General features: G+C 52.6%; 1 protein-coding gene across 1 annotated transcript; it reads left to right on the forward strand.

Moving 5' to 3' along the window:
• The first annotated feature begins 4,320 nt into the window (after window positions 1-4,320).
• HOXD4 (homeobox D4) lies at window positions 4,321-23,336 on the forward strand. The gene is made up of 5 exons (XM_025460286.3): window positions 4,321-4,391; window positions 14,831-14,855; window positions 17,049-17,152; window positions 17,414-19,296; window positions 19,765-23,336. Exons 4-5 carry the CDS (start codon window positions 18,873-18,875, stop codon window positions 20,103-20,105), a joined length of 765 nt encoding a protein of 254 aa, XP_025316071.3. The 5' UTR covers window positions 4,321-4,391; window positions 14,831-14,855; window positions 17,049-17,152; window positions 17,414-18,872; the 3' UTR covers window positions 20,106-23,336.
• Window positions 23,337-24,842: the final 1,506 nt, after the last annotated feature.

Here is a 24,842-nt window from a genome sequence, read left to right on the forward strand (position 1 = left end):
TCGCAAAGGACTCAAGTTGTGGGCCCAGCGGGGGAAGACCCAGGGTCCAGGTTACACCACAGATTATTCCACTGAGCCTGTGCTGATGCCGGGGTTTGGGATCTGTTATTAACAAGATATCCATTTTCCATTGGAGGCTGCTCCTGCAGCTGCCATTTTATGAGGAAAGAGGAGGGGGAAGAGGGGTAGTAGAGAAGAGGAGAAATTCAAGGAAACTAATATTTCTCCCCCCAAAACGGAAAGCACTTCGTCAGGTAGATATTGAAGAGCTCTTTGCTTTTTCTAGATGCGTTTGTTTTTAAAGAGGTACATTTTAATTTCCAGAGTGCTTTTTATTGCACAGGTAAGAAAATGGAATCAGTTTTAGGCCCGAACCAGCCCCTCAGGCGTTGGTGGGCTATTTGCTTACCACTTCAAGAACCTGGGGAATGTTCTGGTGGGGCCAGAAATGAAGTACCACCTAGCTTTCTATCCAGGGAGGAGGCTGTGGTTGTGGCATTCACGGACCTGAGCCAGGAAAGACAATTTTAAGTCACGGGTGGCCTGCGGCTTAAGGAACATTTGCACGAGAGGAGACAGCTGCAAATGTGCATGCTGGATTTGGAAACGTTCTGCTCCGTGTGCTGCCTGAGACTCTGCTGTTGGCAGTCTCTGCTTTGCTCTGTAGAGCAAAGATGCCAAGCGCCTGAAAGCATGGCTAGGGAGCAGCCTGTGGGGTGGTGGTGGTGGAGGTTGGTGGAGGTGGAGGTAGCGGTGGCAGTGGCGATGGTGGCTGCAGCCGCAAGCTGGTTAGAGCTGCTTGCTGGCTAAATTCCAGCTACCTTTCATTGAAGTGATTCCTCTATTAGCAAAATTTGTTGTCTCCCGCGCAAAAATGCTCCCCAAATTCCAGTTTTAGAGCCATTGATTTCGGGCAAGACTCAGGGGACCCAGTGCATGAATGGATGTGGAAATGAAGGGAAATGAAGGGATGTGGAAATGAAGGGGAGTAGCAATGTCTTTATTTCCTCTCTATTCTGTGTTGCTCTGGAAGTATATACCTTCTTGACCCATCGCCCCAAACCCATAGTAAAATTGTAAGGGGATCAGTGGCTCAGTGGTTTAGCGCCTGCCTTTGGCCCAGGGCATGATCCTGGAGTCCAGGGATCGAGTCCTCCATCGGGCTCCTTGCGTGGAGCCTGCTTCTCTCTCTGCTTCTCTCTCTCTGCGTGTTTCATAAATAAATAAAATCTTTTAAAAAACTGTAGCTCTTGTACAGAGGAAAAAAACCCAACTCTGTTGTAATAGCTGGTGCATTGCAGAGTATTTGTACACCTACAAATTTGGTTTTCTGGGTATATATTTGGTGTATTTGTACATACACATAGATTACACGTTGCAGGAAGTGTTGGTCATAAATAAATGTAGTTACATACGTTTCTTTTGGTAGCTGGGAAAAATCATGGATCTACCTTTAAATAAAGAGTTTGGGGAATTCTCCCTCTTGCTCGCGCTCTCTCTCTCGCTCTCTCTCACACACACACACACCTTTTAGTGGCCAGAAACCCCCCATTTTGGTGTTTCATGCAGACAGACTCGAGGTGTCGAGCACAGAAGATACCCCATCTAATTGGCTCAAATCTGTAAACACCCGAGGGTTGCCGTGAAGCGAGCAAACATTTTTGCTGCAGAAATTTGCATAAACCTTCAGAGAATCCTTTGAAAATCTAGGCAATGCTTTTCGGCCCTGGATTGCTTCGAGTCTGCTTAGAGAGGTCTGTAAACCGTTTAGAGAAAAATAGGACCCTCCAATGTTAACATTGAATGAAAGAACCAAGCCTTCCAAGTGATTTAGGTTCTCTGTTTGCGAGGACCAGAAACACAAAAGAGGGTGTGGGTCTCAATGGTTTCTAGAGAAAAGTCAGTTCGGGGACTGCCATTTTGTGAGGTTCCACAAAGCCCAGCACATCGCCTGGATTACCTCTGCACAGGGGAAAAAGTGCAAATATGGCTGCCTTTTCAAAAGTGCAAAGTCTTTTCCCAGCCCCCCTTCCCCAGGCTGAAAAGGAGGGTCATAAAGCTCTGCTTTTATGTGGGTAGGGGAAAATTGACAATTGAGATTATTTCTTAGAAAATTCTAGAAGTGAGCAATCTCTGTTCAGTTCCATATGTACAGATCCGTGTAAAGTGTTCTAGCTTGGAAGGGCCCCCAAATTTGCCCCACATGTTCTTACACATTTTCTTTTGTAATTAAAAACATTGTTTTATTATTCTTCAGTGCATAAGGTGTTGCTATTTCACATCCAAGCTTGTGTCCTCTGCTTCCCTGGTGTTTGATGCTTCTTCCGGCATCTGGGGGTGGACAAGGGAATAAAGAGAACATTTTAATGGACCTTGGCTACTGCTATGGTTCCCTCCAGCAAAGTTAGAGAGCACACTGTTTCTAGAAAGAATACGACTTTTGCTGACAGATGGCAACAGAATTCCTTTAATAAAAAACATCCAAGGTCATCGAAACCTTTTCAAGGGATACAAATGGCCTGCTCCAGAGGGTGCTGTGTGTTTCCTGTTTAAGTCTATGTTCACTTAGGTACTTACTGGATGTGAGGATGTTAATAACAGAAAACCTACCTGTAGACATCCAATGCAAATATTTATAGATGCATTACCAGAAGTCCAAAGACAGTGTCCTTGAAAGGATGGGGGGATGGGTTACCTCTTCCAGGCAGGTTCTGAAGCCTGGATGATCATGCCCGTGCATTAATGATGAGGAGAATGCTGGGGCCCTCAAGGACATTTACTTTCAGCTGGTGTTCTCTGGAGCAGCTCCTATCAGAAGTGCAAAAGGAATGTGACTCCTGCCTTTGAAGAAAAAGGGCTATTTTTTCCCCAAGGCTGAAACTGAGGATCCGCTCTTTCCCCCGCCCCCGAACAAATGGAGCCCCCTCCTCTTCAATAATGCATGGAGCAGGCTTTTTGCTGGACAAATACTGGGGGGGGGGGGGGCGGTAATGGAAAAGGGAGAAACTAGAACTAAATTGCATAGAAACAAGAATTGCACTTAGGGGAGACATAGCAAGGGGCTTCACAGGGGACCCAGAAAGACTGCTTCCCCTTTAACCCAGTACTGTCCAGGAGGATATTTCTGCGAAGATAAATGCCAAGTGTTGGGAATTCAAACTGTTTTGGAGAAGTTGACAAGTACTTAAAACCAATTCCAAGCTGAGAGCTGGTTGGTGACTCTCCTGCCCCAGAAACCCCAAGAAATGGGAGGGACCCCAATTTATGTCGGAGAGGCGTTAGGGGGAGGGCGGGCTCTCTTGGCCTGCAGAGCCCAGGTTTCCTGCGCAAGATCACTGGGGCTGGCTCGCCTGGAGAAGAGGGGCAAAAACCGAAAGTGCCTGCCTGCCGCTCGGGAGCGGGCCTTTCTGGGAGGGAGGGGCGGGGAGGGGAAGCCAAGTGACCCGCGCAAGGAGAGTCGGAGGCGGGGAGCCCGGCGGGATCCCCTCCCGAGCGCCTGGGCCGCGCACCGCATGCATTTCCCCTCCAACACAACTCTGCTCGATCCAGCAGAGGTTTCGAGCCAAAGCAAAAAAAAAAAAAAAAAAAAAAAGCAAAAGCAAAAGAAATGCTTCCTAGAAAAGGTGAGAGTCAGGAACCATGGAGGCGAGAGACGCAGGGAGAGCAGAGAGGGGCAGGGAGGAAGAAAGAGGAGAGGGGGAAGGAAGGAAACGGAGGAGGAAAGGAGCGAGCGAGCGAGCAGGAGATAGCGGGGAGAGAAAGAGGAAAAAACATGGCGCTTGCGAGCTGTATGTGCAAAATCCGCAAGGAATTGCAGCAAATTCCTTTTTGTTTGAAGAAAATTTACAACTTGGTAATAGACCTTTTTATGACCTATTTGCGGTCGTCATTGGCTGCGGCTGGTCATGTGCAGGCGCCGCTCGCCTTCACGGCCTTTTTCCTGATTTCCCAGGCGAATTTCCCCCCGCATTCTGCCTTCCTGGAGCCTCACCCCCTCTTTTTCTAACCTTTGTCTCTGCAGAGGTGGGATCCAGTCGCCGGCTGCGGGGCTGCGGGGTCCGCGGCGGCCTCGGCTCCCGCCCGGCGCCCCGCGGGGCCCCACCGCCGCCCGGCTCGGGCCGCGCCGCGGCCGCCTCCGGAGCCGGCGGGGAGCCCGGCGGGCGGGAGAGCCCGGAAGGAGCCCGGGGCGCCGAGGCCCCCGCCGGCGCCCACGGCTCCCGCCCTCCCGCCGCCGCGCCCGGCCTGCTCGGGCGCCTGCAGCCCGCGGTTCCGAGGCGCCTGGGTCTGCAACGCGAGCGCCTCCCTGCAGCCCCGCGCGCGGAGCCCGGCAGCGCCTAACGGACTCCAGCGGCCGCCGGGCCGCCCGCCGCCTCCTGCGCCGCAGCCTCCGGGTAAGAGCCGCCCCTCCCCGCGCCCGGCCCCGCCGCCAGGAGCCCCGGGGCCGCCCGGGGAGCTCGGCCCGACGCCCCGTGCGGCCCCGGGACCCCGGGGCGGCCGGCCGCGCCCCCTGCTTCCCCAGCGCTCCGCGTGCGAGCGGGCGTCCCCCGGGGCCCCGGGTGGGGTCCGGCGGGGCTCCGAAGCCGAAGGGAAGCCCCGTCCCCTCTCGGGACTCGGAGAGGGGGAGAACGGCAGAGGGGACCCCGCTGGGTGGGGAGCCCCCCCATCCCCACCCTGGGGCGAATCCCGAGGTGCCTCCCGGACGTCTCCGCTTTGTTGTGGGTCCCTGCAGGCCCTCGACAGCTCCCAGCAGCGTTTCGCGGCGTGTCTGTGGCCAGAGGTATCTGGGAGGCTAACAGGTGTTTTTTTGAGGGTTGAGGGTTGAGGCTTGGGGTGGGGGTGGGGTGAGTTCTGTGTTCCCAGGATGGGTTTGGTTTGTCTGTCCGGGCTTTGGCGAGTGATGCTGGCTAATTTCTAGGGTTTATGGCTTCTTGGGCCTTATGTATGAGATGGCATCTTAAATATTTTTAACCGTTTCTCTAGTTCTCAGAGAATTTTTGCAATGACTTAAGGTGCCTCCCACATCTAATAATCTATCAGGTGAATTTGGATTATGTTATGTCACAAAAATGGGTACATGTTTTGGGAGGTAATGGTATCAGAAAACCTGGTGCAGGCTTTGGGTAAAAAAACCAACAGATACTTAAGAAATTCAAAGCAGGTCTAAGTTCAAATATCGCGTGTGTTTCTTACTTGCCAGAACAGGAAAAGAGAAGGTATTTTGCTCTCTAAATGCACTGTCCTAGGGTTTTGCCCACAAATAAACGTTATATGGCAACATTTTACCCTCTTCTTCAAAATTACTGAACTGAAACATTATAGGCATCAAAAGAAAATCCTCTGCAGGAAAAAAAAAAGGGAATGCTCTTTTATCCCACCGATTTTGAACAGCACTTGAGGATGCATCTCTCGAATCCTCTTGACTATTCCCTCATGAACACCTTGTGAAATATTAAAACCTGTGGACAATCTGCCGCATTGCGCATGGGGTGGACCTGCGCAGCGCTGAATATCGTCTCCAAAGCACCCAGCGGCAAATCCTAATATTCCAAATATTCTTTGTAATCGTTTTGGCCATAAAGTATTTCTAAACAATAAATGACATCTTTGTAGAAAGGTATTTTTAGTAATTAGGGATGGAATCACGCTGGTTTCAAAATGGAGGGCCACTATTTGTGGCCAGTCTGAGGAATTGTCCTGGGTCACTATAATCTCAGGAATAAGAAACTGAGTGATAAATTTTTTTTGCTTGAAATGTCTGTATTTTGTAACTGTTTCGCCACTACAGTACAATGGCTGTTGAGATCTTTGTTTCATCATGGTATAAAAAGCATTAACCATTGAAAAACAGGCCCCTGGTAGAGGCAGGACCTAGGCCTGTCCCCTGGTAGCGCCAAAGCCTAAGGGGCCCCCTAGGCGGGCTGGGACAAGCGTGGGGGTGGGGAGGAGTTGTGGCCAAGATGGGCAAGCCCTAGTGTTCAGAGCTTCAGTGGCTTTTCCCTGGGTTGGGTGGCTGAGTGCGCCCAAGTGACTAAGGACCGAGGCGGACTGCAGGTCTTATTACGCAGGCAGCAGAGGGTGAGGTCATGGGCAGATATGGAGGACTGAAGGGTTCTTTGTAAGCCCTGTGGTAGCATTAAGAGCTTACTGGAACTTAATGGTCGATTGCATTTAAGGGAATAAATAATCTGCAAATCACATTTGAACTCAGGCCAGGAGGAGACCAGTTAACGCTTTTGCTGCTGCCGGAAATGCCTCCATTGTCCCTGTTAACGCAATTTAAAAAATTAAACCCAATTTTTAAAAATTAAATAAGAAACACTTGGACTCTCAGAGCTCACAAGCCAGGAAGTGTAAGTCCCAGCGTCCTCAGCCCGAACCTCTGTCCGTTTACAGTTCACGGGGCCACTGACATGTCCGAGCCTCGGTGTTTAGGGGTCAGGCTGCGAGCTGGGCTTACAGCTTCACGGGGACCAGGGAAAAGAGCAAAGCCCGCTAGTCTAAATGTGGCCAAGCACCAGGGCTGAGAACCAAACGTTATTTCCCTATCATACGCTCCTTCAAATAAGTATATTTCGCCAGAATTCTGTTTTCTGAGCTAGAGAAGCAAGGGAAATCGGAACAAAGACAGTATTTCACTCTGGGCAGGCAGGCAGCTGTTAGAGGTATTTACGGCCTTGCCGCAGTGCGGCCGCGGGGCAGGGCACGCGGGGGCACCGGAAGCTAGGGAGAAGCCACCAAGAACTCGGAATTCCGATTTAAGCCCAATTTAGGGCCACTTTTCCGGATTTGGTGTGAATAGATACCCTCTTTCTAGGAACGAGTCCCTTGGACTTGGTGGTTGTGCAGAATGAGGGAGAAGTTGTGCTTTCTGAACGCAGGGGGGGGGACTCCCCTTCCCCCCACCCCCCACCCCCCACCCCCCACCCCACGCCCTGATTAACGACTCGGGAGAAACTAGATGTGCAATCGCGGATCCAAATGACAACCTTGAGGGTGTTCACTGGCAACATGGCGATTTTGTGGGTTTGGCGGAACAGGGCTTGCACATCAGAGGATGGCTGAGGGTTTTCAGACAGGTTTTCCTGGAAGAAAAAAGAAAAGAAAAGAAAAGAAAGAGAGGGAGAGGGAGAGAAAGGACGTTTCCCGCCTCGCTGAGACGGGGCGTCCGAGCCCCGTGCAGGTGGGCGCGCGGGCAGCGGGCCGTGGCGGGCACCGCGGGGCGCGGCCAGGCGGCTGCACCGCTCAGCGCCCCAAGCGCCTGCCACGCACGCTCGCCTGCGCCTGGCGCATGTGCAGTGAAGTGGCCCAGCCCGGAGCCCGCCGCGCGGCACGGGCGGGGGGAGGGGGCGAGCGGACTCGGGCAGGAAGAGGGCTCCCGAGCGCTCCACGCCGCCCTCCCTCGGTGCTCGCCGCTCCTCTTGCCTTTCTTGCGGCCTCCAGTCTAAATATAGCCAAGCCTGTTGTCCTTGACGACGTTGTTTCCAGTCGGCTGGACTCCGCACCCCAGCCCCGTGTAAATCTACTTGAGACACAGGCTGCAAACGCGAGCTGGTGGCCAAAGGGACGTTCAGTCCTCTTTCCGGGAGGGGCTCAAAGAAACGCGCGCGCGCGCACACACACACTTTTAACACCTTAAGAGAAAAGGTGTGTGTGTGATCCTCGGGGGAGTGCATCGGGTTGTTTTCCAGCCTGGGGCGTCCGGGGTAGGAAGCGGCCTTTGCTTCTGGAGCGGCTCTAACCGCGCAACCTCAGGCCGGTCCCTCCTGCAGCCGTCCCGCTCGCGGCCTCCCGTTACGCCAGCGCAGGACGGTCGAGGGCTCTGCGGGGTCCCTGCGGGGTCCAGCGGCTCAGCAGAGAGCGGTCAGATAAATAAATAAATAAACGGACAAACTGGAGGGATTTTCCGCCTGGACTCGCCTAATTAATGGGGGATGCACTCTCCGGGGCCGGGAGCCCGGGGGTGGGAGGCGGTCTCGGGAGCCTGTCGACTTCTGGCCGCCCCCCGCCCCCCGCCCCCGGGGGACACAGCGACCGGCTCCCAGCCTCGGTGCCCGAAGACCTCCAGGGGCGCGAGGGAGCCTCAGCCTCGGGTTTCCAGGGCAGCCCGTGCCCCTGCTCGGCTGTCTGTCGCCTTGTCCAGGAGGAGGCGCTGTAGGACAAGCGTCTTGCCAGCTGCGGCGGCGCCGGGGATGCCCCGGGCGGGGGGGAGAGGGGGACACGTGACTGCCCTCCCTCCCTCCTGCGGCCTCCAAGTGCTTTCGGGGCTCCGTGGAGGGTCGGTGCTGGGCCCACCCCCAGACGGCTGCTTCCCGGGACGGGCGGCCTCGGCCGACCGGAGGCCGCGGAGCCCGAAGGCCGGTCCCAGGGTGGCAGGCCACCTCACTTCCTCCGCCTTCCCGGAGGTGGCGCGATTTCCGCGCGGTGGGCTCCTAAAAGCAGGGAACTAGGGGCCCGCAGGAGGAGGACACGACGAGCCTAGGCAGCCCCCTGAGGCCGGGCTGCTGCTCTGGCCACTTTCCCTCCTGCAACTCCGAGTACCCGGAATCGGCAGCCCTGCAAGGCACAGGGCTCGGCGCCTCCCCCCGCAGGGCTCGACCGGCCTCGCCCTGACCCTCTGGGGACGCCGCCTTGGTTCTGGGCTTCCCTCTGGGCTTGAGGGAATCTCATGGACTTTGCAGCGTGGGGACACTGCACATGCACATCTCAGCTCTTCCACACCGCGCACGCACACCCTTTTCACCCCTGCGCCCATTTCGGGGCTTCCGTGGGCTTCGTTTCTTGCACCGCGGTAACACCCAGCCTCAGCAGTCCGCCCCCATCCGACCCCAGGGATCCTCCATTGTCTGTGGGCAAGGCAGTCTTTTTCTTCCCTCTTCCGTACTTAAGGGCAAGGATTCTTAATATCTGCATTCACCTTTGTTTATAATTCAGGTTCCTGGGTCTCAGCCAGACTTATTAAATCAGAGTATCTGGGACCTGCATTTTGTAAACACTCTCCCAAAAGGCAACTAGGAAGCATGCTTATATTTGCAAACTACTGGTCAAGTGTCTCTCCGGCTGCTTCTATGGTTTTTTGATGTCCAGGAGCCAAGTTCCCTTTAAAACTCAGCACCCTGCTCCCCATAGTTCCTGGGGGTCCCTCCCTAACTGATTTTTTAAATGCCACTACCCCCATAGACTAATTGCTCCCATTTAGGGAAGGGGACTTTGATTTCTTGCTAACTTGGAGATTTTAAGAAGGCGAGTATGTTCTCAGTTCAGACTACCTTGGTTCAGATCTTTACCACTTACCTGCTATGTAACCTCAGGCAAGTAGGGCAAATTGCCTGGGCCTATTTCTTCATTTGAAAAGTAGGAATAAGAGTACCTTGAAGGGTTTTTATGAAGATTTTTACTTACATTGCAATATTATTTGCCATGAACTATCCTACCTACCTTACAGATATTAACTCACTGGTCAAGTACTTTACAAAGTGCTTTGGCACATGACGAGCTTTCAGTACATGTTGCTTATCTTAATTATCTTTTTTCTGATCAACATCAGGCCTGATGTTGAAAGAGGCCTGGTTCACTCAGTTCTTGAAGCCTTCAGAGAAGACAGGCCTAGGCTTGGTCACACACACAGGAAGTGGCAAGCCCAGGAGAACATAGTTCTGGGATGCTTCCTCTTGCTGTAGGGGGCCTCTTAGGCCCTGCCCCCTTGGGTCTCCAGTGCCTATGGGTAGACTTCAGAGCCACATCCAGAAGGGAAGTGCCCCTAGCTCCTCAGTGGGCAAATGTCAGACTGAAGAAGCCTCATACCCACCCAGGCATATCCATGGAAAGGCTTCAGGCCTTTCCTGAGAGAGTCTTCTCCACCACCACCCATCAGTCACAACCAGCAAAGCAAGTATCCCCTTTTTAGTCTCTTGAAATCTGGAGCAGGGTAGAAAAGCACAAGGCCAGTGGGCAACAGCAGAGGATGCCAGAAGTGTCCCACTCCCTCCTAATCTGCTTGTATTCTGAGCTCGGGGCTCCAGGGCCCAGGCTGAGCCATAGCTCCCAACATGGGCCACAGTAATGTCAATGTGTATCTTGGAGAGGACTTATCCCCCCAAATCTCCATCAGCCTTACCATTTTTTTTTGAGATTTTGTCTTTTTAAAAGCTGTGTAAATGCCATTTCATGCTATAACCCACATATGTGCACAGACCCCTTTGCAACCAGGTTCCAACCTCTAGTCCTGGCTTTCATGACTTGTGCTTATAGACTTCTACTAACGAGGACTCTGCAGCCCTTCACCAAGCTACTTCTCTTGGTTTAACCAGGAGTTCACCTGGGTCAGATTTTCTCTCAAAACACAAATAGTCTCTTTAGCTACCAACCATATTGGATGAAGTTTGGCCTATGGCATTGGGCAGTGCTGTAGTCTCCAGTCATCCCCAACTCCTGTGCCATCTATCCTCCACTCTTGCTTCTTAGAGTACTAAGTTGACCATCCCAGACCCTACTCTTTTTATGACCACTGGAGTCTTTTTCTAGCCCCTGGCTCCATCATCAAAGGTCCTGTCTCAAGCCCCATTCATTTGGATCCTATCTCCCCAATTGGGGTTTTCTCCTGGGGTCACCTTTTCTTTCCAGAGGACACCAAACCAGAACTCCAGTGAGTAGACTCCAGTGTAGGAGGTAGGGTTGAGGATAATAGGAGAAATGTTCCTTTTTCAGTGATAGAATATGGTGCCAGGAATATGGGATCATATTTCTCTCCTGCTTACGACTCCCTGCCCAGCCCCCCTCTGGCTCAACCCTCATCCTGTGTTCCCAAGTGCCAGGCCTACATAGTCTTCTTCCATCTGCCCCCCACCTAGGGAGTTCATTCAGAGTCTTAATCCCTATCTATCCTGGTTATGCAGACACTTGGTTTAAGAGGAGAGCTCAACACTACCTCTGGGCAAGAGACCTCTTAAAAGTCAATGTCAGAATATTCTTCCCTGAGGCCACATAGCAAGGGCCCTTAGGGTGGACAGAGGGCAGACCTCATTACATTTGGAGTGTAGGTGATACCTGCTGGTGCCACTTCACTTTCTCCTTCCTGGGAGCTGCTCTGGCTTCAAGGTTGGTGGAACCCTACACGGGCCCCTACCTCATAGGAGCTCTCTGGGCAGGAATTCCCAGGACTGGCCCTTTCCAGCCAAATGGAGAAGGATAGTGCCCAGAGTCTGATTTTTCCCCAAAACTAATTCACTACAGGCTTTAAAGAAGGCTTCAACCTCTCCTTCCACACCTCTTCTTCCATTTCTACCACCACCACTATTGAAACTCCTTGAGAAATCTCCAGCAAATCGGCCAAGTTAGTATGCTGTTCCCCTGAGGCTCAGCCTTTTTATTAGACCAAGTTTGTTCTTTCCCATCCCCACTCTCTCATTCATCCTGGGGGCTCGGGGGCAAGGGAAGATTGTAGGAAGGTAGACACTCTCTCTTTAATCATGTGGCTTGGCTGCCCTCAGATTAGAAAGTAATTGAAGATACCTGCCTCACTGCCTGTCTTCCTTTCCTCCTTTTTCCTCTGCATAGCTAGTTACTTTCCTGTTATTATCTAAATATACAGAGTAGGCTGTGTCATTGTATTCATCTTCTTGTGTGAGCCACAGTGAAGACTGCAAGCAAGCCCAGTCACCGTCCTTCCTCACCACTCATTTTAAAAAATATCTAGTGAGCCCAGATTTAGGCACCCCGCATTGTTTCAAACAACCACCTCCTCAGCCTGGTCTCCTTCTTATACCCCACTCTCCCTGAAAAGCTCACACAATTGCCTAGAAAGTCACACATCCTTTTATTAATTCTGTTTTATTAACTTAAGGAAAAATAAAGCTTTTCCCAACCTCTGGAATTCTAAGTTTTGGTGTTTTTGTTTTGTTTTGTTTTGTTTTACCGTGGATTAACTGGGACTAATTTTGAAGCTGCTCACCCAGTCCTTCCAGAATCAGAAATCATTTTTTGAAGAGTTGATCTTTACTCATATTTACAACGGATGTTACCAACTGTAAAAGAAAAAGAGCCTCCTAAGTAGCTAATGGGGGAGGGGGGAAGAAATAAATGCCTTACGGTCTGAGCTAACAGCTCCCCACTTTCTAGCTAATGAAAGTCAAATCAGGGAATGGATTTAGAAATACACAGAGAATGGGCGGAAATTAGAATGCAAAGAGATCTTTGTGGAGAAGGGTCATCTCTTTCTTGGGCTAGGTAGGACTTGCTGATGAGAACTTTTGCAACTGAATTTGATTTAGAAATTGTGTATGTGTGTATGTGTGCGTGTGCTCTACAAACCTACACTAACACCCATTCTTTTCATCAGAAATGTCGAAATCACAGGTTTTCACACTGATTGGTGGAAACTCTGGTGGGCTATGGAAGGGTGCTGGGGGTCAAGTCTCTTTTTATTTACCCGCCTTGGTGGGAGCTGGGGGCATCTCTCCCACCCCAACCTGGCCCAGCATAAAATATCACATTCTCCCTGAGAGCTGCGTGCTCGGGCCCTAGCTCCTTTTTTTTGGCTTTCTCAGCAGGAGCGCGCTCTCCCTCCTTCTCTCTTAGACTCACCCTCTAGTGGGAGTGGCAGTGTGGGGGTGTAGCATTTCACTCAGGTTTGGGCACAGGGACCAAGAGCCCCGAGCCCTGTGGGAGTAGGGACATCTGACTTCCTGGGCTTGGGTTCCTTGAGAACCTCATTTGCTTCCTCACACCCTGTCCCCTTCACACCAGGGCTGTTTTATTGTTTTATAACCTTCTTTAGAGCTTCAGTTGCCAAAGATCCCGATGGGGCTATTCTCCAGTTTCTCACTTTACCAAACCCCAAGTCTTGCTGTTTTAAGCAGTTTGGTCACTTGCAAAGGCTCCCCTTTCAGAGCTAAGCAAATTATAGAAACCCCTAGGCATGTGACTACCTTCACCTTTCTCACTGAGCCCATCCACAACAACACAGAGCCAAGTGTTAACTCCAACTGCCACCCCCATCCCAAGCCCACCCAGCCTCTCCCTAACCACCCTTCTTCTCTTGAAGTTTGAACAAAATCTCAACTAACTCCTGGAATAAGCAAGTAAGAAGTAGCCTTTGACTTTCCTCTTTATTTACCACATCTAGAGCTAGAAAATGATTGAAATAAAGGAGCTGATGGTACTCACAGTGAATGCAGCCAAAGACTCATAAGACATGCCCACCAACCAGTCTTTTCGAAATAGCACTATCTCCCCCACTTAAACAGACTTCTCTGAAAAGATGCTGTTTGAAAAGCCCAGGGTATTGATATGAATATGACCCTCCTTGCATCCTGAATATTTGGAACTATTTAAATGTGAGAGAACAGTTGTAGTGAACCTTTATTTGGTGAATAAAAGTTTAAAGCCGAAGGTTATTTATGGTTGTGCAGAGATGGGACCTGAGTGGCTATTTACGAGCACGTGATTCCAATAAACTTTGTTTTATGGCTTGAGAGTTGACAAGCCAAAATATAATTCCCACCATAAATTAGGTTAAGAGCATACAAGTGCAGATGCTTGGTTCTTGGAGCAGCGATAGGGAAGTGAGAGGCTCCAGCTAGCACCAGGCTCAGAAGGAGACAGTTCTGCTCCCAGTTCCCTTGCCCACTAGGAGAGAAAACCAGTAAGTCACTTATTACTTTTTCCAGGACAACTCCAGGGGTGGGTGATCTCTCTGCCTTCCTGCCTGGGGTGAGCAGAAGTCCCAGCGAAGTTAATTTTCATTTTAGCCTAAACCTGAATTAACAAATAGAATGGGAATCCCGGTTTCCTCCCCTCCCTTCTGGACATAGAAAGTTGGGAACTGAGGGCTCCTATCTCACAAAAGGGACTTACTGTCTGTCTCCTCCTCATAATGGAGCATCTGGCTCAGACGGGAATTAAACAGTGGTAGTCTAGGTGGAGAGAGTGGGAGAGCGGAGGGGAGAGGGGGAGGGAGAGAAAGGATGAGGATGGAGATGGCTTTGCCTCTGAGATTTCCCAGGGAAGACTGCCATCCCAGAATAGATGAAAACTTAAACCTGGACACCAGCCCCAGTGAGGATCACCGCTTTGTGAGATTGCTTTGTGGGCTCTCCGGAAGCAATGCTCACAAAATGCTGTCACATCCAGAGAGCCGCATAACAATCTAAAGCATTGCCATTTACCTTCAAACCCATCGATTTTTTTTCCTCCTCCTTGGTTATCATTTGGGTCCTCATTTCCCTTGGAAATCGCCCTTTGTTTTGAATTGGAGCAGAAGTGGGACAGCAAGTCCCAGTCATGCCTGGTCCTTCTTTGGAAGGGAGAAGACAGGTTTTGGGGGCGCTGGTTGGGGCTGGGGAACTGGAAACCAATCTGAAACTGGAAGGGGGGGTGAGTGGCTCCCAGCGCGAGGCAGACGGGGAGCTGGGGCAGGGGACAGATGCAGCGGCTGCCCCAGCCCAGGGGACTTGCGCCCACCCGGCCGCTGGTGCAGAAGGAAACACACAAAGGCCCATTTTCTCCCCGCTTCCCGTTTTCCCACTGGGGAAACCCTGTTCCAGGCAGCCTGAGTCGGGCCAAGCAACCAGTGAGGTTTTGCCCAAGGGTGCAGGGAGTGGGGGAGGTGCCGGGCCAGGCTCTCCGGCTGCCCCGGGCTGCCCTTGAGGACTGCGGGCTCGGGCTCCGCGGAGAACTTGGCGCAGTTCCTGGGGGCGGCACCCGAAGCGGGGAGGTCTGGGTATTGGTGGGGTGTCCGGGCCTTGTCATTTTTCTGTGTATCCTCTATCTCTGCTTTATCATCCTGTGGAATTTGAGTGACACCCCCCCCCCCCCCCCGTTTTCCTTGCAACAGGTTCGGGACCAGGAGACTGCGGCCCGTGAGTACCTTCCCGTTTCTTCGCAAGGCGGAGGCCGGTGGGGATAGCGGGGAGGTGCCGGCGGGAGGGCGGCCGCGGCTGCCCGGGCCTGGCGGGCGAGGGAAGCTCCCTGGGAGAGGAGGCGCCAAGTTGGGCTCCTGGATGGATGGTTCGGGGCCTAGTTCACAGTCACGCACCCAAGAGAACAGCCGCAGGCGCCCGCCCTCGTCCCCCGGGGCCTCTCCGGGCCTCTCCAGGCCTCCCCAGCTCGCACAGGTGCAGCTCCGCGGCGGCGACGCTTCTGCTAAGAGCTTGCAGCTAATTAGCAGCCCGCCCTATTAACAAGTTTCGGCGAGCATCGCTTTCCGCTCGAACCAACCTGCTAGACGCCAGAGCAACGCGACTCCCCTCCGCAGCCCAGCCTAGCTTACCCCGGGCCAGCCTGGCCCAACCTTCTCTCCTCTCGTCTCGTTTTGTTTTTAATAAAAAGAAGAAAGAAAGAAAGGAAAAACGTTAACCCCCCGCGGCTGCGGGTGTGTGGAGTTGGTCCGCTTCCGGGGAGGGCTGCGAATTCTGAGCTTTGCGTGGAAATCCCTCCTCTCCCCTCCCCCGGCCCCAGCCCCAGAGGTTTGGGCTCTGGGCTGGGGACACGGGCTGAGCAAGGAGGGAGGGATGCGACCCTTCTGGTCACCTCTGCTTCTCTGGAACTGCAGTTGGAGAATTTTCGCACCAGGGCCGTTAGTGTTGCAGGCAAACGTGGTGGTGGTGGTGGTGGTGGTGGTGGTGGTGGTGGTGGTGGTGGTGGCAGAGATTCTTGGGGTTCTGGGCTCAGAAGTTTGGATCTTTCTGAGTTGCACGAGCAGCGGAAGACAGGTACATTTCTGAGGAGGCCTGTGAAATCGCCAGGAGGACTATCTCATTAAGGTGAAGGTGGTGGCAGGAGAATTAAGGAAGACACCGTGACCCCTCCCTCGTTGCAAAATGGAGATTTTTTTTCTTTCAATGGGAGGAGGAATGTAGGAGGGCGATAGGAACCAGGCACCCTTACTCCAGAGTGGAAGAAGCTAGGGCTTGGCTCTGGGCCAGGTTTCTTTGCCCTCCAGGGTGGGCAGCCTAGTTGACTTCCTGGGGGCTGTGTTCACCCCCAGAAGTAGAGATTCCACCCAGTTCATAGTTCCCCTCTATTAATAAGTCTGGCTCAGATGAAACCGGTTCTGGGCTCCAGGCTGGAAAATCTGGTGTTCCCAGGACACCCTGGTTTTGCCCCCTTCCTGCCGCTGCCCCGGCTCTGGGTGCTTGTCTCTGCCAGTGCTCCTCACTTGCAAACCCACATTCGGCACCCTGTAGCTGAACACAGCACAAAAAGCCCCAGAGATCAAAAGCATTTGTATGGGCAGTTGAGCGGGAGGTGAATATTTAACGCTTTTGTTCATCAATAACTCGTTGGCTTTGACCTGTCTGAACAAGTGGAGCAATAAGGTGAAATGCAGGTCACAGCGTCTAACAAATATGAAAATGTGTACCCTCACCCGGGTCCCCACCCAGCCCAGTAGGCTCTCCCAATTTGTCTGGATAAAGCCTAGGCCCAGTGTCCCCAGGCAGGTGGGTGTGTGGGAACGCTTGGCATTAGGGGAAGTTGCAGGGTGGGGAACCCCCCCACCTTGAACAAGGGAATTTGGTGTGGAGGCAGCCTCGGACTGTCGTTAGAATTGGCACCCAGGAAATCCCTACAAACTAGCCAAAGCACTGGAACCAAAAGATGGGGGTGGGGTGGGGAGTGTCCAAAGTACAGAGTAGAAACTGGGAGCCAATTTTGCCAGGCTGGGGGGCAGAGGGGAGTTTCCCCGTTCTACCCCCGCCAGATCCAGTATAAGGCTGAAACTAATTTTTGGATCATAAGGGAGAAAATCAAAACAATCCAAAAAAAATTTTGTAACATCTCTCTGGCCTACGGTGGAAGATCCCAAAGCCCCTCTTGAGCCCCGGCATCCTTCCTTCCGCCCCTGAAATCCATCCGGACTCTTGAGTGTGTCTGTATCCTTGGTGCCCCAAGCCGAGGGGTGAGCCCTAGACGGCGCTGAGGCGCTGGGGCGGGTGCAATTCATGAACTTTTGTACTCTTGTGTGCTGCTGTCTGCAAAGCAAAAATAATGAAACTTTGTGATATGTTTGTAAATGATTTCAAATGACCCCTCGCCCTGCCCTTCACCATTAGCACGCCGACCCTAGCCCGGGGCAGCTCGGAGCCTGCAAGCAGTGCCTGCCGCAGGGTCTGCAGCAGCAGGACGCAGAGGCCAGCCCCGCACAGGGCCCAGGAAGGTAAATGTGAGACTTCTTGGAACACTAGCTTTGCCAACCAACCTGGCTTGCCCCGCGCTGGGGAAAAGAATGGGCGGAGGATATTCTCTTCTCCCTCTTGCATCTTTTCTTCTGCCACTGGGGGGGTATTTTCTCCTTTCAGGAAAATACCACTCGACAAGGGGGTGGGTTATTTGGATCTAGAGGGGGTGGTAATAAAGCCGCCATTTCTGGGATGGAAGATTTTTTTTCTTCTTTGCTTTTCTTTCTTTCCTTCTTAAGAAGACTGTCCTGCCTCCTTGGCTGCTCGGTCACTCCAGCCCTGGTACAAGGATGGGGAACTCGTTGCTGCAAATTTCCACCAAGCTCTTCAAGCTACCTGAACCCTCCCTGAAAGTGCGAGTGGCTGCGTCGGGCGGTGGTGGCTCCGAGGAAGAGGCCGGTCGGTGCTGGCTGCGGTCTGGGTACCCACTCTGGGTGGAACCCGGAGGTAGTAACGTTGTCTATATATACCCTGTAGAACCGAATTTGTGTGGTATCCACATAGTCACAGATTCGATTCTAGGGGAATATATGGTCGATGCAAAAACTTCATGTTTCTCCGAAATAGCCATAGTCGGAAGCAGAGGCCAGAGGCAGCCGGCCGCGGGTCAGTTTCCTTTCTGTTTTATTACCTTAGACTCCAGGAGGATGGACTGAGCCTGGTGACATAGTGGAGCCTCTGCCTGGAGAAGCCCCTCACCTTGAAACAGAGGCTCCTGTGTAAATCCTTAATTGGTTGCATGAATGCAGGGCCAAAGGGCTAGGTCTTGGGGGGCTGGGGAGCCAGGTGGAAGGCCGGGTAGACCCAGCCCCATGCCCTAAAGGAATATAAGGTGAGGTCAAAGGGTACCCAGTGAGGGTGCTCGCTGGTCCTTGACTGCCGAGTGGAAAGAAGGCTAGCTGGGAAGAAGGAGTGCAGGGTCCTTTGGAGCCCATCTGGGTGAGGTGGGGGTGCCATCACCACCTTCCAGGCCCACCCGTCAGCTGCATAAGCTGGGGGGGGGGGAGCTGGTGGCAGTCTTGGCCATACCTGCAAGACTGGCTTTGGCTAAAATCACTGCAGCCTGGGCACTCACAGACAGCTTGGCAGTTACTCATTGCCTGATTTGATTCAGGCCAGTCAGATTGCTGTAACTTTTGGGTGACCCTGGCGAAGACAAAGCCAGGACTCGGCCTTTGTACGACAGAGTCCCCTTCCCGCTGGCTGGCGGGAGCCCTGCCTGCCTGGGGTTCTCTGCCTAACTCAGAGGCTCCCTCACCCACCTGCCTTTGGGTATTCTGCGGCCTGACGGACTTGGAGTTTCATCCCCCCCCCTTGAACTGTGCCCATTTTGGGGGGCTGTTTGCAGGCAGGGGGCGAGTGGAGAGGGCACTGGAGGTTAACAAAGTCAGTGGCAGACAAAAGCTGGGATGCCCTGCCAGGAGCGAGGGTGCTGGGGATTAGAGAACTATATTAACATCTGGTGGGGGCCCTCAAATGTGCCATGGCGAGTCACTTGATTACACGTATGTTATTTAGTTAAATTTGTGAAAATTATGAGATGCTCACCAACCCGGTGATAAACTCGCTCCCTCGCTATTGGCTGGCCTGGTCACATGGCCGCCAACTTTATTCAGTTGACAGCAAGTAGGAGGGCCCTATGGAAGGAGAAAAAAAGACAACACGAGAAAAATTAGTATTTTCTACCTTCTGAAATTAATGGCCATGAGTTCGTATATGGTGAACTCCAAGTATGTGGACCCCAAGTTCCCTCCGTGCGAGGAGTATTTGCAGGGCGGCTACCTAGGCGAGCAGGGCGCCGACTACTACGGCGGTGGCGTGCAGGGTGCAGACTTCCAGCCCCCGGGGCTCTACCCGCGGCCCGACTTCGGTGAGCAGACCTTCGGAGGCGGCGGCCCCGGGCCGGGCTCCGCGCTGCCCTCGCGGGGTCACGGGCAAGAAGCCAGTGGCCCCGGCGGCCACTACGGAGCCCCAGGAGAGCCGTGCCCCGCGCCCCCCGCGCCCCTGCCCGGCGCCCGGGCCTGCAGCCAGCCGGGCGGCCCCAAGCAGCCGCCCCCCGGGACGGCCCTCAAGCAGCCGGCCGTGGTCTACCCGTGGATGAAGAAGGTGCACGTGAATTCGGGTAAGGCGTCCCCACCCCAGCCTGGAGGCCTGGGCCCCTGGGGGGGCGGGGGGGACGGGGGGGGCTTCCATGGGCGCCGCAATTACTCTGTCCATAAATTTTTATAGCTGAGGGAGCAGGCCGGGACCATGTGGCTGGCTGCCTGGCTGTGGGCGAAAAAGGGGGTGGAGATGGGGGTGGGGTGGGGGAGGACTCCATTTTCAGAGCGGAGGGAACCCGGTGGAGGAGGGGGGGGTTTCCAAAGGCTGGGGAATTGTGGGGCTCGCGGCGGGGCCGGGGAGCCGGGAGCACGTTGGGGGATCCCCGCCCGGGGCCTGGGGGAGCGGGTGGGAGCGGGAGCGGCGCGTGTGCGCGGGGGCGGGGAGCCCCGGGAGCGGCGAGGCCGCGGCGGCAGGCAGGGGCGCGTGCGGGGAGCCGGGCCTGCCGGCCGGGCGCTGGCCTCACCGCGCTGTCTGTTTTGTCTCGCAGTGAACCCCAACTACACCGGCGGGGAGCCCAAGCGGTCCCGGACGGCCTACACCCGGCAGCAAGTCCTAGAACTGGAAAAGGAATTTCATTTTAACAGGTATCTGACGCGGCGCCGTCGGATTGAAATTGCGCACACCCTGTGTCTGTCCGAGCGCCAGATCAAGATCTGGTTCCAGAACCGGAGGATGAAGTGGAAAAAAGACCACAAGCTGCCCAACACCAAAGGCAGGTCCTCGTCCTCGTCCTCCTCCTCTTCCTCCTCCTGCTCTTCCTCAGCTGCTCCCGGCCAGCACTTGCCTCCGCTGGCCAAGGACCACCACACGGACCTGACGGCCTTATAGAAGTGGGGACCCTGGGCCCATTCCTCCCTGCGCTCCCGGCTGAGCCGAAGCTGCGGGGGCAGGCCGGGCTTGCTGTCACCTCCCTGGGCTCTAAGGTACTGTGGGGTGGACCTGGGACACGCAGGCCGCCCTCGGACTAGGTTAGCATCCTGCCCGAGGGCAGCCCCCTCCCTGGAGCGGGGTGGGGGTGGGAGGGGGGCGGGATTCTCTCTCTAAGTACATGATCCTATGGCAGGAGCTACTGAGAACCTAAACCTTGGCGAGTTATTAAACTTATGAAAATCTCTGCTGTTGGATTTTGAATTTGCAAATGAAGGTTGGATACTTTATCCCAGCGTGAATTGGAACATCCTCCCCCACCCCACCCCTCCAGGGAGCTTTGTGGTTTAATAATGTGGGGGAGTTGAGGCAGAAGGCTGGCCACCCCTGTGCTAGGTGCTTTCAGTGGAGACAGGAGAGCTGGGCCAGGATTTGTGAACTTTCTGGGTTGTCTTTATAATTTCCAGTGTGGAAAAAAAAGAATATTTTGCTCCTAGTGGCCCCATGCCCAAAGAAATGAGTCTAAGAAGGAAATGGAAACGGGTTATTTTATGTTTAGATTATATTTGCTTAAATATTTATTTGTGGGGGATGGGATACAGAAATCACTGACATCTTAATGCCAAAAATCGTGAGATGGTGAAAGGGGCTGAGTTTCAGGGAGAAGAATCTGAGATGTGTGGACTAACTTCTGGCTCTAACCGGCATTTTGAACTCCACCCCCTCCCCACTCCCCGGAAATGTGTGTAGGGGGCCCTTAACCCTTTTAGAGGGAAGCAAAGGGTCCACTCAAAGTTGAGTTCTTGAAAATATATTTCCACATGTGCTTTTTTCAGCACTGTGCTTACAACTAGTTCTGGGTGATTAAAGAAAAGGGAAAAGAAAGAAACAAATGGTCCAACATTTTCCTTCTGGGGAAAGAAAACAAAACCTCTATGTTCTGGGTCATTAGGTAATGACTGAATTTTCTGTTCCAACTGGATTCCAAATGCTGGATTCCAAGTAACCCATATAGCAGTATTTTATAGGAATTGGTGTAGGGCCTATATGGGAGAGAGGGGGTGTATGGTGGGGAGAAAGTGGGAAAGTGGGGAAATTTTAGCTTTAAAAAAGAGAGAGAAAACTATTTGAATCTAGAAGTCCACAAAACTTGGTCTTAGGGGTTCCCCCCCCCGAACTTTTTATGTTTTAAACAAACGTAAGGAAGTTTTTCTCAACATTAATTAGAAGCAGAAATCGTAGAAGTATAAAAGTTTCAGGCCCTCTTCCTTGCCTTAAGAATAGTGGTTTAAAAACAATCAGTCTCAAACAACAGGAGTGATGTTCTTTAGTCATTTTTCTTATGCCTTGCCTGAGAAGGGTTCAAAGCTCATTTTTCTAAAATGCTGACCCTTAAGGATAAGGGGGAAAGAGTCAAAGGTAATGGCCAGAGTTCATATACTGAAATGAAACAAGACTTTGGAAGTTTAAACCCCAAAGCCTCGGGCTCCAAAGAGAAGCCTCTGGCTGTAGCTCCCAAAAAGTGACAAAAGGGGGTGGGGGGGGGAAGGGATGAGCATGAAAGAGAGATTCAGAACTGGAGGTTTTTTGTTTTTTTTTTTTTTTAATTTTAACCAGTGCTTCAAAACACTTTAGAAGGTTCAGAGAGAATTTTTTAAAAAATATATTTAAATGGAGGGAGAAAAAAGACTTTTTCTGCACGCATGTTCTTTGGTGTCTCCTGAGAGCTAAGAGCAGGTATTCACTGGAGTCCCTAGGCTGAAATTCCACTTCTCTAAAGTATCTTCCAAGCCTTGGTCTTTTGTATTAGACCCTGGGGACAGCTCTTTGTTCCTCCTTGGGGTGAGCCTGGCTCTCAGACTTGCACATGGCAATACTTGAATATCGCCACGTCGGGATATTAAAGATGGATATTCCTGCATTATTCGCATCATTGTTTCTATGACAAAAAGCAAAGAGTTCATACATAGTCAAGACGTCTTTTTTCTGACGCCCTCACGTTGAGAAGCTGAAAAGGTATTTTACTGAAGTTCGGCTAAATTACAGAATCAGGTTCATCCAGAGGACAAATTTTCTATTCGATTAGCTGTATTTCAGCCGGGAGGACTGACCTCTAAACCCTTAACCTTTTGGACTCTAACTACCCTTCTCTTCTTTTTTTTCCCCTCTAACATGGAGAGCAGTCTTTGGATGTAGCATTTGAAAAGAGCCGCTATCGTTAGGCAAGTTGGAAAGTTGCTAAGATTCTTTCCTCAAGCCCAAACCTGTGAATATATTGAACCTTCTCCTTGGGAGAGGGGGCGGGGAAAGTATATATTTTCACAACACCCAACTACATGTATATTATAAAGATTATTATATAGATTTCCCCCTTCCCAGAAGTTCAGGTTATTCACCCCAGCTTCAGACCAAATGCCAAAACTATGTAGCAGCCTTCACCCATGCCCCCAGAGGAAAGCCAAGAGGCATGTTTTGATGAAGAAAACCCAAGCTCCTTCTCAAACATAGCTCCACTACTTTGAAAAGTAACTAAATCAGAGAAACAACTTCTTTGTTTATAAGTCTCAGTTCTCCTCAGTTTCCAGGGATTGTCTTTTGAAATGTTAATGGAGCCTGGATGGCCCAGGGGGCAGCCTTCAACCCTGTGGTCCCAATCGGACCCTGGTGTCCATTTGGGCCCACAGGAGTGGGGCAGGGAAGAAGTAGTGCCTCCCACCCCCCACCCCCCCACCCCACCAACCACCACCACCTAGGGCAGGGAAGGAAATGAGTTTCCATCTGGGAACGTACTCTGCAGAAACCTAGATGTGGAAAGGCACAGTGCCCATTTGCTTTTATTTGTTTCCAGTTTGTTCCCCCAAATATGAGCCAGAAGTGTTTGTTTTGGTGGTTTGTGTTTTTTTTTTTTTTTCCTTAAAGCTGTGTTGGGGTCGTGACTGGGGAGGAGTGAAGTGTTTGCTGAGGACATGGCTCCTCAGACTCCCATCTCACTTTGTCCATTGCAGCCTTTTGTTGGGAGATGACATTGTCAGTCAGCCCCATGGTGTCTGTTCACACAAGATGCTTTTTTAATAGAATTGACCAATGTTCTGCTGCCACTGATTAAAGTATTATTTATACTAATTGTTGCCTGTAGTTTTGATGTAATTCATTGATCTATATTTGAAATAATAAAAGGTGTAGCGAAACTTCCATCCTGTTTGGTGCCTCCACAGAAGCATTCTTCATTAAGTCTTCTAAAAGCCTTAACATTCGATATAAACAGTTTATTTTACGAATTTCTGCATCATGCCTGACATGTGAAGGTCAAACCGTGGAAGGGTTAGCAAATCTGTCATTAACCTGTCCCCCACACATGCACACTCCCAATTTGGCCACCGTATTCCGTGAGCATTGGGAAGCCTATGCTGGGATTCAGGCTGCAGGGCATTATTTTTTGAAAGGAAAATAAGTAACTTCCTAGGCTAACAGGAGGCTCCAGGTTGGCTCTCTGTGTGGCCCAGTGTAGCGCCCCCCCCCCCCCAGACCCCCTGAGTCTCTCTTTGCTTTGTGGTGGGTGAGAGACTTCCCTGCCCACCCGCCACCCCCCACCCCAACTCTGGAAGAGTCCTGGGTTCTGGGCCACGTGGGACTGGCCTGTGGCTGCTCCCACCAGACCCCTCTGGCCTCCAATCTTGGACTCCTACTTTTCCTGTGCCCTTCAGCCCCACTGGGGCCTCCAGCACCTGCCCCTCCTCCCCCTAGAGCCCCCTCTGCCCTCCAGACGACAATAAACACTCCCCACTATAAAAAGTGGCGTGCACTATTTTTTTTTTTTCTGTCTCTCTAGTCTTGGCCTCGCCTTGCACAGTGGGCCAAGACAGGAGTCCCAGAATAGCTGGGGGCGGGGAGGGGGAGCTGGCTCGCGACAGGAAATGAGCAGAATGCATAAAATCAGACATGTGTCCCTAATATATGGAAGGGCTGGCCTCCGACGCGTGGACATGTGTATTTATAAGTGTGCAGACAGAAGTTTAAATATTCAGGCCCATTTTATGATTGTCCTCTGCCCGTCTTCTGGCTAATGGCTCCTCCTGTGCCCACCAATACATCAATACCGCTGTGTGGACTGAATCGCGGGCAGGGCCGAGGAGGAGGAAGCGAGTCCCTAGCCGAGCCCGCTCGAGTGCAGTACAGTAAATCGGGGCCCTCGGCAGACGGCGCTTCCCGCCATGCTGGGGAGCCCTCCCTGCCCCCCGCGCCGGGCTGGGCGGCCGGGGCTCGCCGGCAGCCGGGGGAGGGCCTCCCATAACCCGGAGAATTTTCAAAGTGCGAGGAAGATGATAAGAATAGATTTCTACAAGTCCCGACCACGTGATTGGCGAAATAATTAATTCAGCACGTCCCTTAAGAAACACGGAGTCGTCATTAATCTGCCACGCAAAGGGCTCTCTCCGACTTGGAAAGTGCAGGGATCCCAAGAATATCACCCGCCGAGGGGGGCCGCGCGGCGCCCCCAGCCCCCTGCACCCCCGGCCCCCGCGGCGGGCGCGCGAGCGCGGCCAGCAGGTAAATATTTTGGCGACTTTTATTTCTCGAGATTTAAATCCTTAATGAACTTAGCTGTCAGGGCCGCTGACAAATCGTTCCCTTTGCTTCCTGATTTGGAACCGCGCGCCGGCGAGAAGTTGTTAGTGGCTCGGATGGTGACCTTTGGTT

Source organism: Canis lupus, chromosome 36 (genome assembly GCF_003254725.2).
Source record: "Canis lupus dingo isolate Sandy chromosome 36, ASM325472v2, whole genome shotgun sequence".
In the NCBI taxonomy this organism is placed as follows: Eukaryota; Metazoa; Chordata; class Mammalia; order Carnivora; family Canidae; genus Canis; species Canis lupus.